The sequence below is a fragment of the Siphateles boraxobius genome, unplaced genomic scaffold (assembly GCF_051911475.1).
Source record: "Siphateles boraxobius isolate OS27281-9 unplaced genomic scaffold, OSU_SipBor_1 53, whole genome shotgun sequence".
Taxonomy (NCBI): Eukaryota; Metazoa; Chordata; class Actinopteri; order Cypriniformes; family Leuciscidae; genus Siphateles; species Siphateles boraxobius.
Genome location: NW_027509175.1, coordinates 6,724,086 through 6,739,931, shown reverse-complemented (window position 1 = coordinate 6,739,931; position 15,846 = coordinate 6,724,086). Strand labels below are relative to the sequence as shown.

General features: G+C 38.7%; 1 protein-coding gene across 1 annotated transcript in view; it reads right to left on the bottom strand.

Moving 5' to 3' along the window:
• sdk1b (sidekick cell adhesion molecule 1b) overlaps positions 1-15,846 on the bottom strand; it is a 243,945-nt gene that overhangs the window by 88,009 nt on the left and 140,090 nt on the right. The window contains exons 6-7 of the mRNA XM_077205196.1: positions 3,397-3,508; positions 1,963-2,153 (exon numbers count right to left, since the gene is read on the bottom strand). Coding sequence (XP_077061311.1) covers positions 1,963-2,153; positions 3,397-3,508 — 303 coding nt within the window. The remainder of the gene's footprint in view (positions 1-1,962; positions 2,154-3,396; positions 3,509-15,846) is intronic.

The window sequence follows — 15,846 nt, the reverse complement described above, 5'->3', positions numbered from 1 at the left end:
TTTGAGTAAGTACAATGTCACTACATCCCCTTAAACCGGTTGCGGTTTAAATTCTGCTGCAACTCACTCTGATGTAGGCGTCTGTAGATGAAAATGTCACCGAGGCAGGTCTAATTGTGATTTTGAAAATCCAATGTATTTCTGATTTCAAATTTACACTTTCCACACCCTCAGTAAGATTTCTTAATCATACCTATCCATCAAATGCTCTGTTGAGAGCTTTCTCAACAGTGTAGGTCCCCTTAAACCCTTCAGTAAATCAGTTAGATCAACTGGGGCATGCCACTTCTTCTAATTAATATTCATGAGCAGAGAGGTGAGATATTTCAACGTTTTGATACTATAGGCATTTGCATGTGATGGTAGCAAACTTGAGTGTCATGTGGTCATTTATTTACAATACTAAAAATTAACATTAACATTAGAACGAGGTTAGGAACACGACTGATGCTAGAGGTTGCAGTCTTTAGTCTCCTTGTTAGCGTGCCGCTTCCCACACCGGAGACCACAGTTGGAATCCCACTCGGAGTGGGTAGAGTAGGACCAGTTACATACACGTGTTGTGAATTAGGTGGAAAAAGTAAATGGGACCCAGTGACAGATGGATCAAAATCCATACACTTTTAAAGAGTGTGGAGTGAGAGCATAACTGAATCAATCTCTCTCCTCTTCACCTAGAGCTAGTGTGTGGTGAGAGCGCTGGTGCAGTTGTACTGTGATCCAAGTGGATGCTGCACACTGGTGGTGCTTGAGGAGAAGCGCCTGATATGATTGTAAAGTGCTTTGGGTGTACAGTAGTACATAGTAAAGTGCTATATGAATGTATCATTCATTAATTCATTCATAACTACAGCAGTGCACTTAAAATAAATAAATTCATGTCCATTGGTGCGTATGTTAACGTAATTTTAAATGTAACTGATCGTTATGGTTTTCGTTTTTGGTGTGATGATCAAATCTGAAGATGTTTTAAAATTTTGTTGCTGAATTGGCATATCTACAGCAATTGATATGTTTTAATGATTTATTCACTAACATTCGTAATATTTTTTTTTTAAATTTACGAAAAATTTACAAACTGAAACCTCAAATACGTTGCTTGACGACCTTGCTGCACTTGCTTTCAGGCAAAAGCGTGTCATTAGAGAGCATCAAAAGGCTGTAAAAACCTTCTATATGGAGATGGTTTTGGCATGTTTTATGCAAATTACTAACTTCTAATGCACAAGGTCACTCATTTAGAATACTTCAAATGTATTAGAACAAGGATTAAAAAAACAAATGAGATTGACAGCTAATCAAAATCCATCTGACTTTAAATTTAGTGAAGAGATCATGGCTACAGCCAGTGTTGGGGTACAAGTAACGCAAGATATGTAATCAGATTACTTTTTTCAAGTAACTAGTAAAGTAACGCATTACTTTCAAATTTACAACAAAAATATCCCAGTTACTTTTCAAATAAATAACGCAAGTTACTTTGTTTTTCCATGTATTAACAGACAGCTCTCTTTATCAGCAGAGCTGAAAAGTTTGTTTGAGCTGCGCCCTCTACTATACAGGTGTGAATTTGCTTTTCCTTCAGCCTGAGGCTTATTCATTTCACTTTTGGTGAAGTTATTGTTATTGTTTTTATTTTTGGTTTAATGTTATACATTTCTGCTGATTTGGCATATCTACAGTAATTGATATATAAGCTTGGAAAAGTTGAGAGGAGCTGTACTTGACTAGAAATAGCCGCCCACAGGCATTAACGAAATGTCGTAACTTTGCTTTAAAACACAAAACGTTGGCATTATACATGAAAAAGAATTGAGCTCACTGCAGTATTTAATTAAATGATATTCCTTAAATCAAATCCATCTGACAAACTCTTGCTCTCTAGGTCATTTCAGTAAAATAATACTTAAAACATCTGCCAGAACCTGCATGAAGCACAAAGAGAAAGAGCAATGATCTTACCCAGCACTGAGAGGTACGCTTTGGCCTCTGTGCTCTTCTGACTGCTGTTTCTGAGCGCAGTCTCGCACACATACAGACCCGCGTCTGCTGAGGTTGGGTTACTGATGACCAGTCTGCGACCGAATGAGTCCACTCCTGCTGTTAGTCTCACCCCATTACGCTTCCAGAACACCTGCAGCCTGTCAAGAGATCTGCTCCGCGCACACACACAACACACAGCACATTAACTGCCAGACTGAAATTAATATTCATGCCAAGAATTATAAAGAGCACAGTTAGTTATGCGTTAAACATGCAAGAAAAATACCTGGTCAAAAATATGTGTGACCCCTGATTAACAGGTTGGCTAGGCCTCTAACAACACATTTTAATGTTTCCAGCCAACTTTTGTGGGTTTTATATAGGGTACAACAGGGTTAAAGGCGCATTTGACTTTATTCTCTTTTAAATCAATATATGGCACAAAAATTCAGGACTTTTCTAAACAACCGCTTTTTTTAAAATCAAATATACAATGAAAAAGTAATATTGTGAAATATAATTATTATTCAAACTAACTGTTTTTTGCAAAATTGTTATTGTTTCAAATATTTCTATTTCGTTTAAATGTTGAATAAAATAATCTTTTGTATTAAGGAATCACCAAAATTCACCAACGAATCCTGAAAAATGTATCATAATTTCTAAAGAATTATTAAACAACTGTTTTCAACATTGATAATAATAAGAAATGTTTCGTGAGCAGCAAATCAGCATATTGGAATGATTTCTGACAGATCATGTGACACTGAGGACTGTAGTAATGATGCTAAATATATGATGCAGGAATAAATAGCATTTGAAATTATATTAAAATAGAAAACATTTGTTTTGAACTGTATAATAATATTTCACAATATTACAGTTTTACAGCATTTTTGATTAAATAAATGCTGCCTTGATGAGAAGTATCAACCTTTTGCTAATATACTCAAATGTTAACAAAATTCACTATTAGAAGATATACAAATTTAAAAAAACAAATAAAAAACATTGATGACTCATTCTGCATTACACAATTTTTTGTTCAATCAAATGCTCTCTAGAATGAGGACCACCTTCAACCAACATGTAAGTGGCAAATCAATGTTTGTGGCATCTCTTGGCTGTGATGAAAGCTAAAGGCTATAGGCTCAATTTTTTTTAAAAAAGAGAGATTTTCCTTTATTATTAATATATGAAGTCAACACCTAAATTTCAACAGGAAATATGCCCAGACAGGAAAGAAACCTGTTTAGCTTCATTAAGTTGAAACAAATACATAACAGTCAAAGTCATCAAGTTTTATTGTAAGACATGTGAAATGAAAGACACAATCACAATTTTGACTGATGTAAATGACATCACGACTGTGATGGATAATAAAAAACAATATAACAATGACAAACATCCCACCTTGCATTAGCGACGCACTCAAAAGTAGCCTCACCCGCCCCGGCAACCACTGATGTGTTCTTAGGTGCAATCACTATCACCGGGGCAACCAATTCAGCGGGGGCAATAACGTCTGAGATGAAGTAAGGGAAAAGAATGGTAAAAAAGAGATAGAGAAAGAGAGAGAGAGGGCTGATTATTGGCACAATCAATCAGGTTAATAGACTGAGCATCATGGGGGAGATAAGGTTTTGTGATGAGGTGCTAAGTTTTTTCTTTCTTTCTTTCCTCTTTTTATCCTCTCTCTGAATCAATTCGTTCTTTGAAAAATAATACATGCAGAGGAAAGTCAAATGACTATCCATGGCTGACAGATGATAGAGGAGGGAAAGAAAGAGATGGAGAAAGATAGGTGAGTGGCGAAAATGACATGTGATTGCATCGTTAAAGGAATAGTTCACCCAAAAATGAAAATTATGTCATTTACTCGTCCTCATGTCATTCCGTGCAATTACTATGAATGGGAACTGGGGCTTTCAATCGCAAAAAGAGTTGCACATATGACTGATGTGATGTTTTTCAGAAAATTATTCTATGAGTCATACATACAGTGTACTCCTTGGCACATTCATGAAAGAACTCGTGATGTTTGATTCATAAAGTAATCGTTCTATTAAGATCTATCCAATGAATCAGTTGATCCAGTTTATAGAACCAATCTGAATTCATGCATGAATCGGTTCTTGAGATCAACTCACTGATTCGGTCGTATTGGCTAAATGGAGGAGGAGATTAATTATGAACTTACATTTTGTCTGGTTGCTCACTTAGAGATATCGCATGGCTTTATAAGACTTTGAATATAGTGTTTGAGTCACCGTTTTATACTTTTATTCTATACAAGTCATATGGTGTATTCCATGGCACATTCATGAGAGAACTTGTAATGGTTGATTTGTAAGTTAATTGTTCTATTTAGATTTTGAACATTCTGTTGACTATAAGTAACTTTGCAAATACATGTCAACTTACTCTAACCCTAACCCTACCAGTCTACTAATACTCTACTAATACTCTAATGAGAGTTAGTAAACATGTAGGCAGGTTAAATTGGGCTGGGGCTCTCCGGGGCTCAGCCCTGGCACATAAGCCTGCTCGTTTGCAGTCAGTTGCCAACTGGAAATTATGTCACATAAAATTTGATGAAAGTGATGCTTTTGAAAACATATTTCTGACAATAAATGAAAGTTTTTTGAAATGGCATGTCTATTTTGTCTCGGCGGAGCTGAGATGAGAACTATCGGAACACGGCCGTATTTTTGTTCAGCTGCTTAATCTCGTTGTCGGTCGACCATGATCGCGCACCGCTCGCGTGCGCATCTAGGTGACACGGATAAAGGTACGCAGCAATATATAATGTATATTCCTGGGAGATTTGTAGTTGCGCGGGATGTGGAAGCGCGCAAAAGTTCCAGAAATGTACAAAAAGTGCCCTGGCCTTGAATGACAAGGTAAGGAGAATAAGACTAAATCAAAATTAAATAACCAAGACTAGATTCACCGTGTGTGTGTGTGTGTGTGTGTGTGTGTGTGTGTGTGTGTATTGTAGTAAAGAGAGAGAATGGGAGAATGAAGTTTGTGTGAGGTGGACCTTGTCACCACAGACCCAAATCTTCTCAGCTGTTGCTACTGTGATATGCTGCACTGTCTCTTCATGTGGCACATTATGTTTGGCACATTGTATGGGTCACTATCATAACAAGGTAATACAAGGTGTAATCAAGTGATGACTGATTAACAGTAATGTAAATGCTAAGTGTCCTAGCATAATAGCTACCTGTTGATACTACAACAATGCAAAGGATATGCTCTTAACCTTGCAGTTTTTCACATATCATGTTGGCCTAATACTCAATTTCTTTGCACAAAACTCTCCAGAAAGTGCAATTTAATGGTTTATTTTTCAAAAAAATTCCCGGGGGGGGGGGCATACCCCCGGACCCCCATAGGGAGAGCACCCCCACATAATAAATCCCAATTTAACCCCTGCATGTAGGTGCAATGTTACTAATAGAAAACCAAATGTGTTAAAGGGACCATCAAAATAAAGTTTTTTTTTGTTGAGGTAAACAGTTGGTTCAGTTCACAGAACCAATTTGAATTCATGCATGAATCGGTTCTTGAATCGGTTCAACTCACTGACTCAGTGATTCGGTCACATCGACTTAAGGGAGGGGGAGATTATTTATGCACTGACATTATGGTCTGGTTTCTCACTTAGAACTATCGGCGTCATGAGACTTGGAATATAGCATTTGAGTTATACAGTTTTATACTTTTATGATACTTTTAAAACCAGCATAAAATAGTTGTTTATATAAGTCATACAGTGTATTCCTTGGCACGGTCATGAGAGAACTCATGATGTTTGATTCATAAGCAAATTGTTCTATTAAGATTTTTTCAGTTAATCAGTTCATGAATCAGTTCTTTAAAGGGATAGTTCACCCAAAAAATGAAAATTCTGTCAGTATTTACTCACCCTCATGTTGTTCCAACCCCGTAAGACCTTCGTTCATCTTCAGAACACGAATTAAGATATTTTTGATTAAATCTGAGAGCTGGATCACTCCTCCATAGGCTTCTTCAGGGATTGAACTTGCCGGCCCCGAAAAGTTATCAAAGATATCGTTAAAATAGTCCAAGTGACTACAGTGACTCATTCTTAAGTTTATCAAACGACGAGAATACTTTTTGTGCGCAAAAAAAACTAAAATAACGACTTAATTTCAACTATTCATTTCCTTCTCTGTGGGCCTCGAGTCAGTTCACTAGTTTAACAGCGTACGCTTCTGTTGTTGTACGTCACACGCATCACCCAGATGACCAGTGTCGGCCAATAGTGAGCGTACGTGTGACGTAGCTCTACGCTGTTACACTAAGTTAACCCTTTCACACGTAAGTTTAAAATATTCTAACTGCCCCCCCAGCGTGAGTTTTTCAAGGCGACCGTTATTTAGAACTTGTCACTTTAATGTTTCCATGGTGACGCGTCATTGCTTGTCACGTGACACAGCGCAACCACAACACAGCGCTGAATGATGATCTGCTTTTATGTAATATTTCCTTTTTTATTAAAAATATACACAAATGTATTAGCTATAGCATGAAACACTGATATTCCGATTGTCAAATATGTGCAAGTGGATGTGTTTTGTTGTTTAAACACCTTTATAACGATCGCGTTAGTTGAGCTGTATGCGCAATGGGCGGCGCCATGTTAGATTGTTTCCCAGTTCAGAGAATCGGATCTGTTGGATTTACAACACGTCAATTCCTCCACTTCTCACAAAATACATGAAAGTAACTGGCTGGTGAACTGGGAGAAGAATAGGGTAAAATGTAAAGCTACTTAGATAATGTGTATCTGATATGAATAAAAGTGTCGTCTTATTATAATGGAAAGGATTATTTTGTATTTTACAAACTCAAAATCATTGTTTTGGTAGTACTTATGTGTATTTAAGTGTCTGAAACCTAAAATAAACATTATGTGGTTGAAAACACTCAACAGTTGTGATATATGACAGCACTAAGTGCTCTCCGTCTCTGGCTCAGCGCCAGTCAACGCGCGAAAGCACGTTTGAATTTAGCAGTTGATCACGTGATGCACTGACCGTTCTAATCACACCGGTGTGATCGTACGCTCCAGGGACCAGCCAAGACTGATCACACCGGTGTGATCGTACGTGCCAAAGGTTTAACTGACTAGAGGCCCATAGAGAAGGAAATGAATAGTTGAAATAAAGTCGTTATTTTTGTTTGTTTTTTTGCGCACAAAAAGTATTCTCGTCGCTTGATAAACTTAAGATTGAGCCACTGTAGTCACTTGGACTATTTTAACGATGTCTTTAATAACTTTTCGAGGCCGGCAAATTCAATCCCTGAAGAAGCCTATGGAGGAGTGATCCAGCTCTCAGATTTCATCAAAAATATCTCAATTCGTGTTCCGAAGATGAACGAAGGTCTTACGGGGTTGGAACAACATGAGGGTGAGTAAATACTGACAGAACTTTCATTTTTTGGTGAACTATCCCTTTAAGTTCAACTCATTTACTAAATGGAGTAGAAGATTATCTATAAACTTATATTTGGGCTGTTTCTCTCTTAAAGCTATGGCATGGCTTTATAAGAATAAGAATATATAGTGTATGAGTCATTCAGTTTTATACTTTTTATGACACTTTCATAGTACTTTTGTACTTCCTTTTTAATGTTTGAAAACTCCAGTCCATTCATTGTAATTTGATCTTCAAATGTGAAGAAATAAAAGATGGAATAAAAATGAAGTAAATAATGACAGATTTTTTTTCTCTTTAAGACTCAACGAGAAAGGTGAGAACATGCACCTCAGATGAAAACCAGCCTACCATGATAGATAAACTGTCACACACACACACACACACACACACACACACACACACACACACACACACACACACACACACACACACACACAATCTTTGATCTGATCTTTGATCAGTGACTGGAAAGGTGTAATGGATTCTCACATCCTCCAAACACAACAGTGATAGATGCTCTAACTTTTGTCATCTCAGTAGGAATGTGTGTAATTTATGCATTCATCTCACTGTACCTCATCATTCAAAAAAGATGACAAACAAACCACAAAAAAACCTAGCAGAAATCTGCGAGCAGAAAATGAAATACAGAAGATTGGAGCGTGCGAATGGAATTCAACAGGACAAGTCAATAAGAAGAGGAACAAGATATATAGGAGTGCTACTTCTGAAAAGTCTTAAAATGAATACCATTTCAGAATCGTAGTTGTGTATGTGCACTCTTACAGTTTTTTTTACAATCGCTAGAACAATTTTTTTGTCAAGTTGCAATATATATATATTATGGCGAAAGAGAGCAAGCAGCTTTTGTGTTGTTCCCTGCCCACGTTATATCACGGGTGGGGACACACACATCAGCTTTTTGTTACTATTTGGGAGTGGAGCATGCCACAGTCAGTTCTCGAGGGGGCTGACTGTGAGCATTGCGAGAAGCTGTCCGTGAGGACGCTCCGCTCCCGCCGGGCGTTCTTCGAGGAGGACGGTTCGGTTCGCGCTCCCCGCGCGGGTCCCGTCAATTAAACAGCATATTATGCTTACGCTAAATATGATTGTGTCACGGATTCAGTCCGAGGACTGGTTTGACACAATAGACACAATAGACAATAGACCTCATCACAGGAGGTTCCTGAGGTTTGCTTTCAGGGGCGAAGCATACCAGTATCGGGTTCTTCCATTCGGCCTAGGTTATCACCCCACACCTTTTACAATATGCGTGGATGCAGCTCTGGCTCCTCTGAGATTCCAGGGCATTCGCGTATTAAATTATATCGACGATTGGTTGATTTTTAGCTCAGTCCGAGCTTTTGGCAGTTCAACATCGAGATGTCGTTCTGTCCCACATAAGGAGGTTGGGGTTGCGGCTCAACACCAAAAAGAGTGTACTCCTCCCAGCTTGAGGACCACTTTCTAGGTGTATTATGGGATTCGACAACAATGCAAGCACGTCTGTCTCCTGCACGTATTTCTGCGATTCTCACAGCCGTAAAGAATGTAAAACTAGGTCAGTCACTCACTGCAAACAGTCTCTGAGACTTTTGGTCTTCTGTACATGAGACCCCTGCAGTGGTGGCTCGGGACCAAGGGGTTTTCTCCGAGGGGAAATCCGTTTTTCGCATGATCAAGGTCACGCGGCTATGCCTTCGTGCCTCGGTCATGTGGAAGAAACCTTGGTTCCTCGCCCAGGGCCCAGTGCTGGGTGCTTCTTGTCGACGCGTCACGCTATCGACGGATGCTTCCCTCACAGGATGGGGGGCGGTCATGAGTGGCCGCTCGGTGAACGGTCTTTGGCTGGGGCTCATGGCAGTTGCGTCCAACGTAGTTACTTTTGGCCTTCTGTACATGAGACCCCTGCAGTGGTGGCTCGGGACCAAGGGGTTTTCTCCGAGGGGAAATCCGTTTTCGCATGATCAAGGTCACGCGGCTATGCCTTCGTGCCTCGGTCATGTGGAAGAACCTTGGTTCCTCGCCCAGGCCCAGTGTTGGGGGCTTCTTGTCGACGCATAATGCTATCGACGGATGTTTCCCTCACAAGTCGGGGGCAATCATGAGTGGTTGGTCGGCGAAGGGTCCGGACAACACACTGATGGTCTCGTATATCAGAGTAGATATCCTGTTGAGGGAGGGGCTGTGGCCCGGGGAATGGAGACTTCACCCCGAGGTGGTGGAGCTTCTTAGGGAGAACTTCGGTCAAACTACAAGTCGACCTTTCGCATCGCTTGTACAATGCATTGCCCTTGTGTTTCTCCCTCACGCATCCAGCTCCGCTTGGACTGGATGTAATGTAATAGGTGTGGTTGCCACTACACCTATACGCTTTTCCCGATATCTTTGCTCCTGGGAGCTCCGGAGTTGTGGATACTGTGGGCTCGGCCTCTGAGGGGGCCCAGCTCATAGATTCAGGTTTCTCGACCGAGGTCGTGGAGACCAAACTCCAGTCTAGAGCTCCCTCCACAAGAAGACTAATATGCTGTTCTCTGCCTGGTGCAGAGAACTCCTTCTGAATCTCGTTTCTGCCCTTTTGGTACAGTACTTGATTTCTGTAATGAATGTTTTTTTGCTGGGCTATCTCTGAGGAGAGATCCTTAATTTCGTCTTCTCCGTGGTACATGAGGCTGGGGCCTGCACGTACTTGGATTTGCACCTGGTTGGTGGTAGTATTTCTTCACCCCAGATCGGGTTGTATTTCTAGGTCCCTACTAAATGTGCGGGTCATTTGTGCTCCAGGCCTTCTGTCCTCCACCTTTAATACCCCAGATCAGGAAAATCTTAAATCTGTTATGCCCTGTCCGGGCTTTGGATGCTTAGGTCCACAGAGCTGCTCAGTGGCGTTTATCAGAACAATTATTTGTCTGCTTCGGGTAACCTAAGATAGGTTGCCCTGCATCTAAACAGATAATGAGCAAGTGGGTAGTTGAGGCTATCTCACTTGCTTATGAAGCGGCCGGACAGCGTTCACCTGTGGCTGTTCAGGCCCATTCTACTAGGAGTATGGCTGCCTCTAGGCTTTAATTTCGGGTGTTTCCCTTCAGGATATTTGTAATGCGGCAGGCTGGTCCTCACCTCATACATTTGTCAGATTTTATGACCTACACCTCTCCACTCCCGGGGCTAGGTTGCTTGCTTCTAGTGTGCGCAAGGACTTCACACAGAACGGGCATTTGTCTTATGGCGTAGTGGGTATGGGGTTCCCACCGCGTCTCAACGCAGCTCGAGTTCCCTTGAAAGGGAACGTCTCAGGTTACGTATGTAACCCTGGTTCCCTGAGAGGGAACGAGACGCTGCGTTCTCCCGCCATACTTCCTGCATGCCCTAATCGACTTGCTTCAGGCTTTTTCAGAAGCTGTCGCGGTCTGTTTTCTGGTGTGCTTTATAGCTTCCTGGTCTATGACGTCACCGCCTATGACGTCTCGCTCTTCCATTGGACTGATTATACACGTGCTTCACGACGCAATCACGCAGAGCGTTCCCACCGCGTCTCAACGGAGCGTCTCGTTCCCTCTCAGGGAACCAGGGTTACATACGTAACCTGAGACGTTTTAAAGCATTGGTAAAGTTGCCAGTAAAAATCCATTGTTTTGGTCTTGTTTGAGCTTGTGTGTAAAAGAAGTTCAAGCATTTTAATTTTGTGTTAATTGTATGCATTTTGTGTTAAAGCAACAAGAAATGTTTTACTAGTATAGCTTACACAGACGGATGTAGCGCTAACTGTGTTAAGAGTTTAGGAAATTTGTTAAAAGTATTGAAAAAATTGGCATAGCGATTGTAAAAAACTGTAATGTAGCCAGTCTGTGTTAAACTATGGCACCTTAGGTTTGGATCTTATTAGCATGAAACCTGATTTGCATAGACTGGCACATTCTAAATTTATATACAGTACCAAGGGCTCAAAGCAAAACATTGATGCATATGGTGTTACAGTAAATCGTTTCCAATTTTGTACTACTGATGTATGCAGAATATCAGTGCTAAGAGAGATTTACACATCCTATGTTGGTCCTGGAACAACAACAATCAATCAATCAATCCATCAATCCATCCATCCATCCATCCATCCATCCATCCATCCATCCATCCATCCGGCCACATGGATTTTGGCTGTATTTATTTATATAAATAATAATTTCAATAAAAAATAAACAAAAATTAACAAACTAATTAACCTATTACCTAATTATATGTACAAATAACCTAATTATTTGAATTATGTATTGTTTATTATTTATTTCATTTTTTTAAATTATAATTAGTATTTATTTATGCAAAATATGATTTATTTATATAAATGAGGTCAAATAAATGAATACATAATGAATAAATAAATGAATAAATAATAATTACTACTAATAAAGAATTAACCTATTTATTTAAAAAAAAATGTTTTAATTATTTATTAAAATTGTATTTATTTATGAAAAAAAGATATATATATATATATATATATATATATATATATATATATATATATATATATACACTGTATATGGTCAAATAAATAAATAAAGTATTAATGGATTCATTAATATAAGCTAATATCATTTAACAAGTTACAGTTATTTAATAAGTTTTATATAATTTATTTATTCGGTTATTATATTAGTTATTAAAATATGATGGATGCATGGATAGATCTATGTCTAAATCACACTGTGTGAATTGCAATATCATGCTGGATGGCAAACAATTAACATAAATACATTAAATATCATCCAACCGAATTCAAGAATCACACTCTAGCTCACATCGCTCACCCCTGCTGACAGAATAATTCTGCGAGTCTATCTATTCTCATATTGTGCTTGGGGAAGTGCTGATTATAGCTGCGTGTTATTTTTCAGAGTGAGCTCAGAAGTACAGTAGCCCGAAGAATGCCGCAAATGAAAAGGAAGATTTGCACTAAGGGGAAAAGACAGTGTCGTGCTTCTGAGGTAACAGCGCTGTCAGCCGCATATACAGCCTCATGCACTTAAGTCGGAATGGTGTTTGACATGGTGTTGACACGCCGTTGTCCTCCACGGGTTGGTTTTCATCAGGCGCAGAGATTAGTGGCCTTGAGCATATCAAGATGGTTGTAAAACAATGTAGAGCACAGCTACAGGAACACACAAGAGTCCACACACGAGGATAGGGGTCATTCAGAAAGATCCGATGTAATAATCTTAATCCAGTGTCTACATGAGTAGTGAGTGAGATTACGACATGTGGAGATATTAAATTTGTCTCTCAGGAGAATCCATTATCTAAAGCCTCTAACAAATCCATCTAAACACACAGTACAAGAGAGATTACACACACACAGAGGAAGACAGCATGGGTGAGAGCAGACAGGAAAGGGAAAGCCAGGAAATTATTTTTTCTCAGGATTCTCAACTCAATTGGTAGATGCACAAATTAACCAGTATAAAACTATATATCATGCTGTGGGTGCGTGTGAGTGTGTGTATGTGTGTGTGTGGGGGGGGGGGGGGGGGGGGGGGGGGTGACGACGACTTAATTCTAAGTCCCGCGGAAGCATTTAAAATGATCAGGCAATAATTATTTATATGCTATTTTGTACTAATATACATGTGATACACAGAATGCAAAATAACAGGGTAAAAAACCCCAGAGAGATTCACTAAACATACAAGATAAACTACAGAATGAGTAAGTTTGTAATTAAATACATGCATATTGCATTTACTGGTAACACGTTTTATTACTTCTCATCGTTGTTCTCATTCTGAACATAGCCCGTGTCTTGTCTTCTGGGCAATCAGAAAGGGAAATGCCAAGAGGACAAATGTTCACTTCATAATTCAAAATCTCAAAGCAGATGATGATCTCATGTCATTAGAGCAAGGAGACAGGAGAAGAGGAGATGTGATCGAGAATGAAAGAGAGAGGACGGGTGACGATTACAAGCTTTAAGAGTTCATTAGAGTGTCTTACCAAGGGAACCACGATTCCTCTTGTTTACTGCTCATCAGGTCACAGAGAGCAGAGAAAGAAAGAATAAAGAAATCAGAAAAAAAAACATTCCTCTCACCAAAATATATCAAATATCCTCAAATTTTAAGCCCAAAACAACATCAGCTCCACTGTTTTTGGCCCCTCTGTCACACCTACGACTTGTAATTATGGGAATTCGCTGACTCTTGACCTGCCCTTAATGGAAAAGCCATACCTATAAGTTCCTGCTTTCACTTTAACCAACAAAATGAGCTGTAGAATGTACGTACACAGCTGTAGAGTAATCACACTCATAGATAAAACATTTTATTTGAAAGTTTTAGATACCAAAAATATTTGTCCTACAATTCTATTTGTCAGTAAAATGAGTATGGGTGGATTAGCTCAGATCATTTGAAATGTGATGAGAAATATGACGATATGTTTATATTGAGATTAGGTTGGTAAGATTTTTAAATGTTTTTAAAATAAGTCTCTTATACTCACCAAGGCTGCATTTATTTGATCAAATATTAAGTAAAAACTAATAATGTGAATTAATAATACAATTTAAAATAACTGTTTTCATGTGTATATATTCTTAAATGTAATTTACTCCTGAGATGGCAAAGATGAATTTTCAGCAGCATTACTAGTCTTAAGTGTTACATGATCCTTTAGAAATCATTCTAATATGCTGATTTGGGACTCAAACACTTATTATTATCAATGTTGAAAACACTTTATCTGTGTGAAACCTTGATAATGATTTTAAGGATTCTTTGATGAATGGAAAGTAAAAAACAACAACAACAAGAAACAGCATTTTTTTAAATCTTTTGACATTATGCTGTATAAGTCTTTACTGTCACTTTCAATCAGTTGAATGCATCCTTGCTGAACAGTGGTGTGTATATATTTAAACATAAGACAGAGAGAGAGAGACATTTTATTAACAGTTAACTTTTCCGCCACCATTGTCAGAATTTCCACAAATCCATGTTTTCACTGTTATACGGTATTAAGCATTTTCTGAAAAAAAGTACTGAATCTCCAGATCCAAAAACAAGCAAAGAAGCAGAAACAAGCGATAGAAGCATTGCTTATGCACACACTAACAGGATCATCAAACATTTAACAGCATATAAATCAAAACTGCCTACAGTAACCGAATAATATGTCAAACTCACGAAGAGGTATACACTGTAAAAGATTTAGTGGTGTTGATGGACGTGATCTACTCCATCTATATTTTGATCATGGTTCTGAATCTGATGCGACTACGGTCTTTGACAAAAATGTGACTTTCTCAGCATTTTTTTCCACCCCCAAAATGCTTTCTTTAATTATTTATTTATTTTAAAGCAGAGGCTCTGTTCTTTATGGAAGCTTGTTTCCATCACAGTGATATAAACTTGCAATTGGTAGAAAAAGTCATAATTGCGTGATATAAACTATTAATTGCGAGATAAAGTCGTAATTGCGTGAAAAAGCCGCAATTGTGTGTTATAAAGTCAGAAATGCGAGATGTAAACTCGCAATTGTGAGACAAAAATTCGCAATTACCTTTTAAAATGTTTTATTCTTTGGCAGAAACATGCTTCCATAATTCTTTGGAAGAGCATAAGAATATATATTGTATGTTCAGATACAGAACATTCAAAATATTCTGGGGGTCATGAAAGTTTTGTGAACATTATCAAAAATGCTGGCACTGGCTGGCAACTATTAAAAAAAAAAATGCAGGTGGGAAAAGAGTTAAGGTAATGTCTTTCCCGCTCTCTGTCTCTGTTGCTTTCTTTCTCACACCACAAACTCAGCAAATGCTGTGCTTTAATTGGTTATATATTAGACAGGTGTCGTAGGAGAAGTCACACTGTGAGAATGTGACCCAAAATGCCTGGCACTGCCAAAACGCTAGAAATAGCAAGTGACACAGTACACATTATAAAATAATAAACATTCCAACTAAACAAACTGTGCTACATTGTTGTCACACGACCTCATTACATGAATCTTTTATCTAGTTCTGTATAGAAATATCTTAACAGTGAGCTCTGGCCTGGTTAGAACACATGCTTTGACAAAATGTGTGTTTTCCAATCCCGTTCCTGAGAGTAAAACAAATGTCTTGCTTAAGGTCACCACAGTAATTAGGAAGACATCTGAATGATTTTGGTTCTGATTCTGATTGCACTTAACGATACTGGATCCTTCGTGATTCTTTTAGTACGTCTGAGGCAGGGTTATTATAGTTAAATAAGGGCAATTTCCACTACAGCGTTTTCACCAAAAAACTGAAAACTTTTCATGCGTTTTGGCCATTCATTTACATGACAACTGCGTTTTGACGGCCTGAAATGCAAGTTTTTAAAAACCGGGTTTCAGATACCGTTATCGT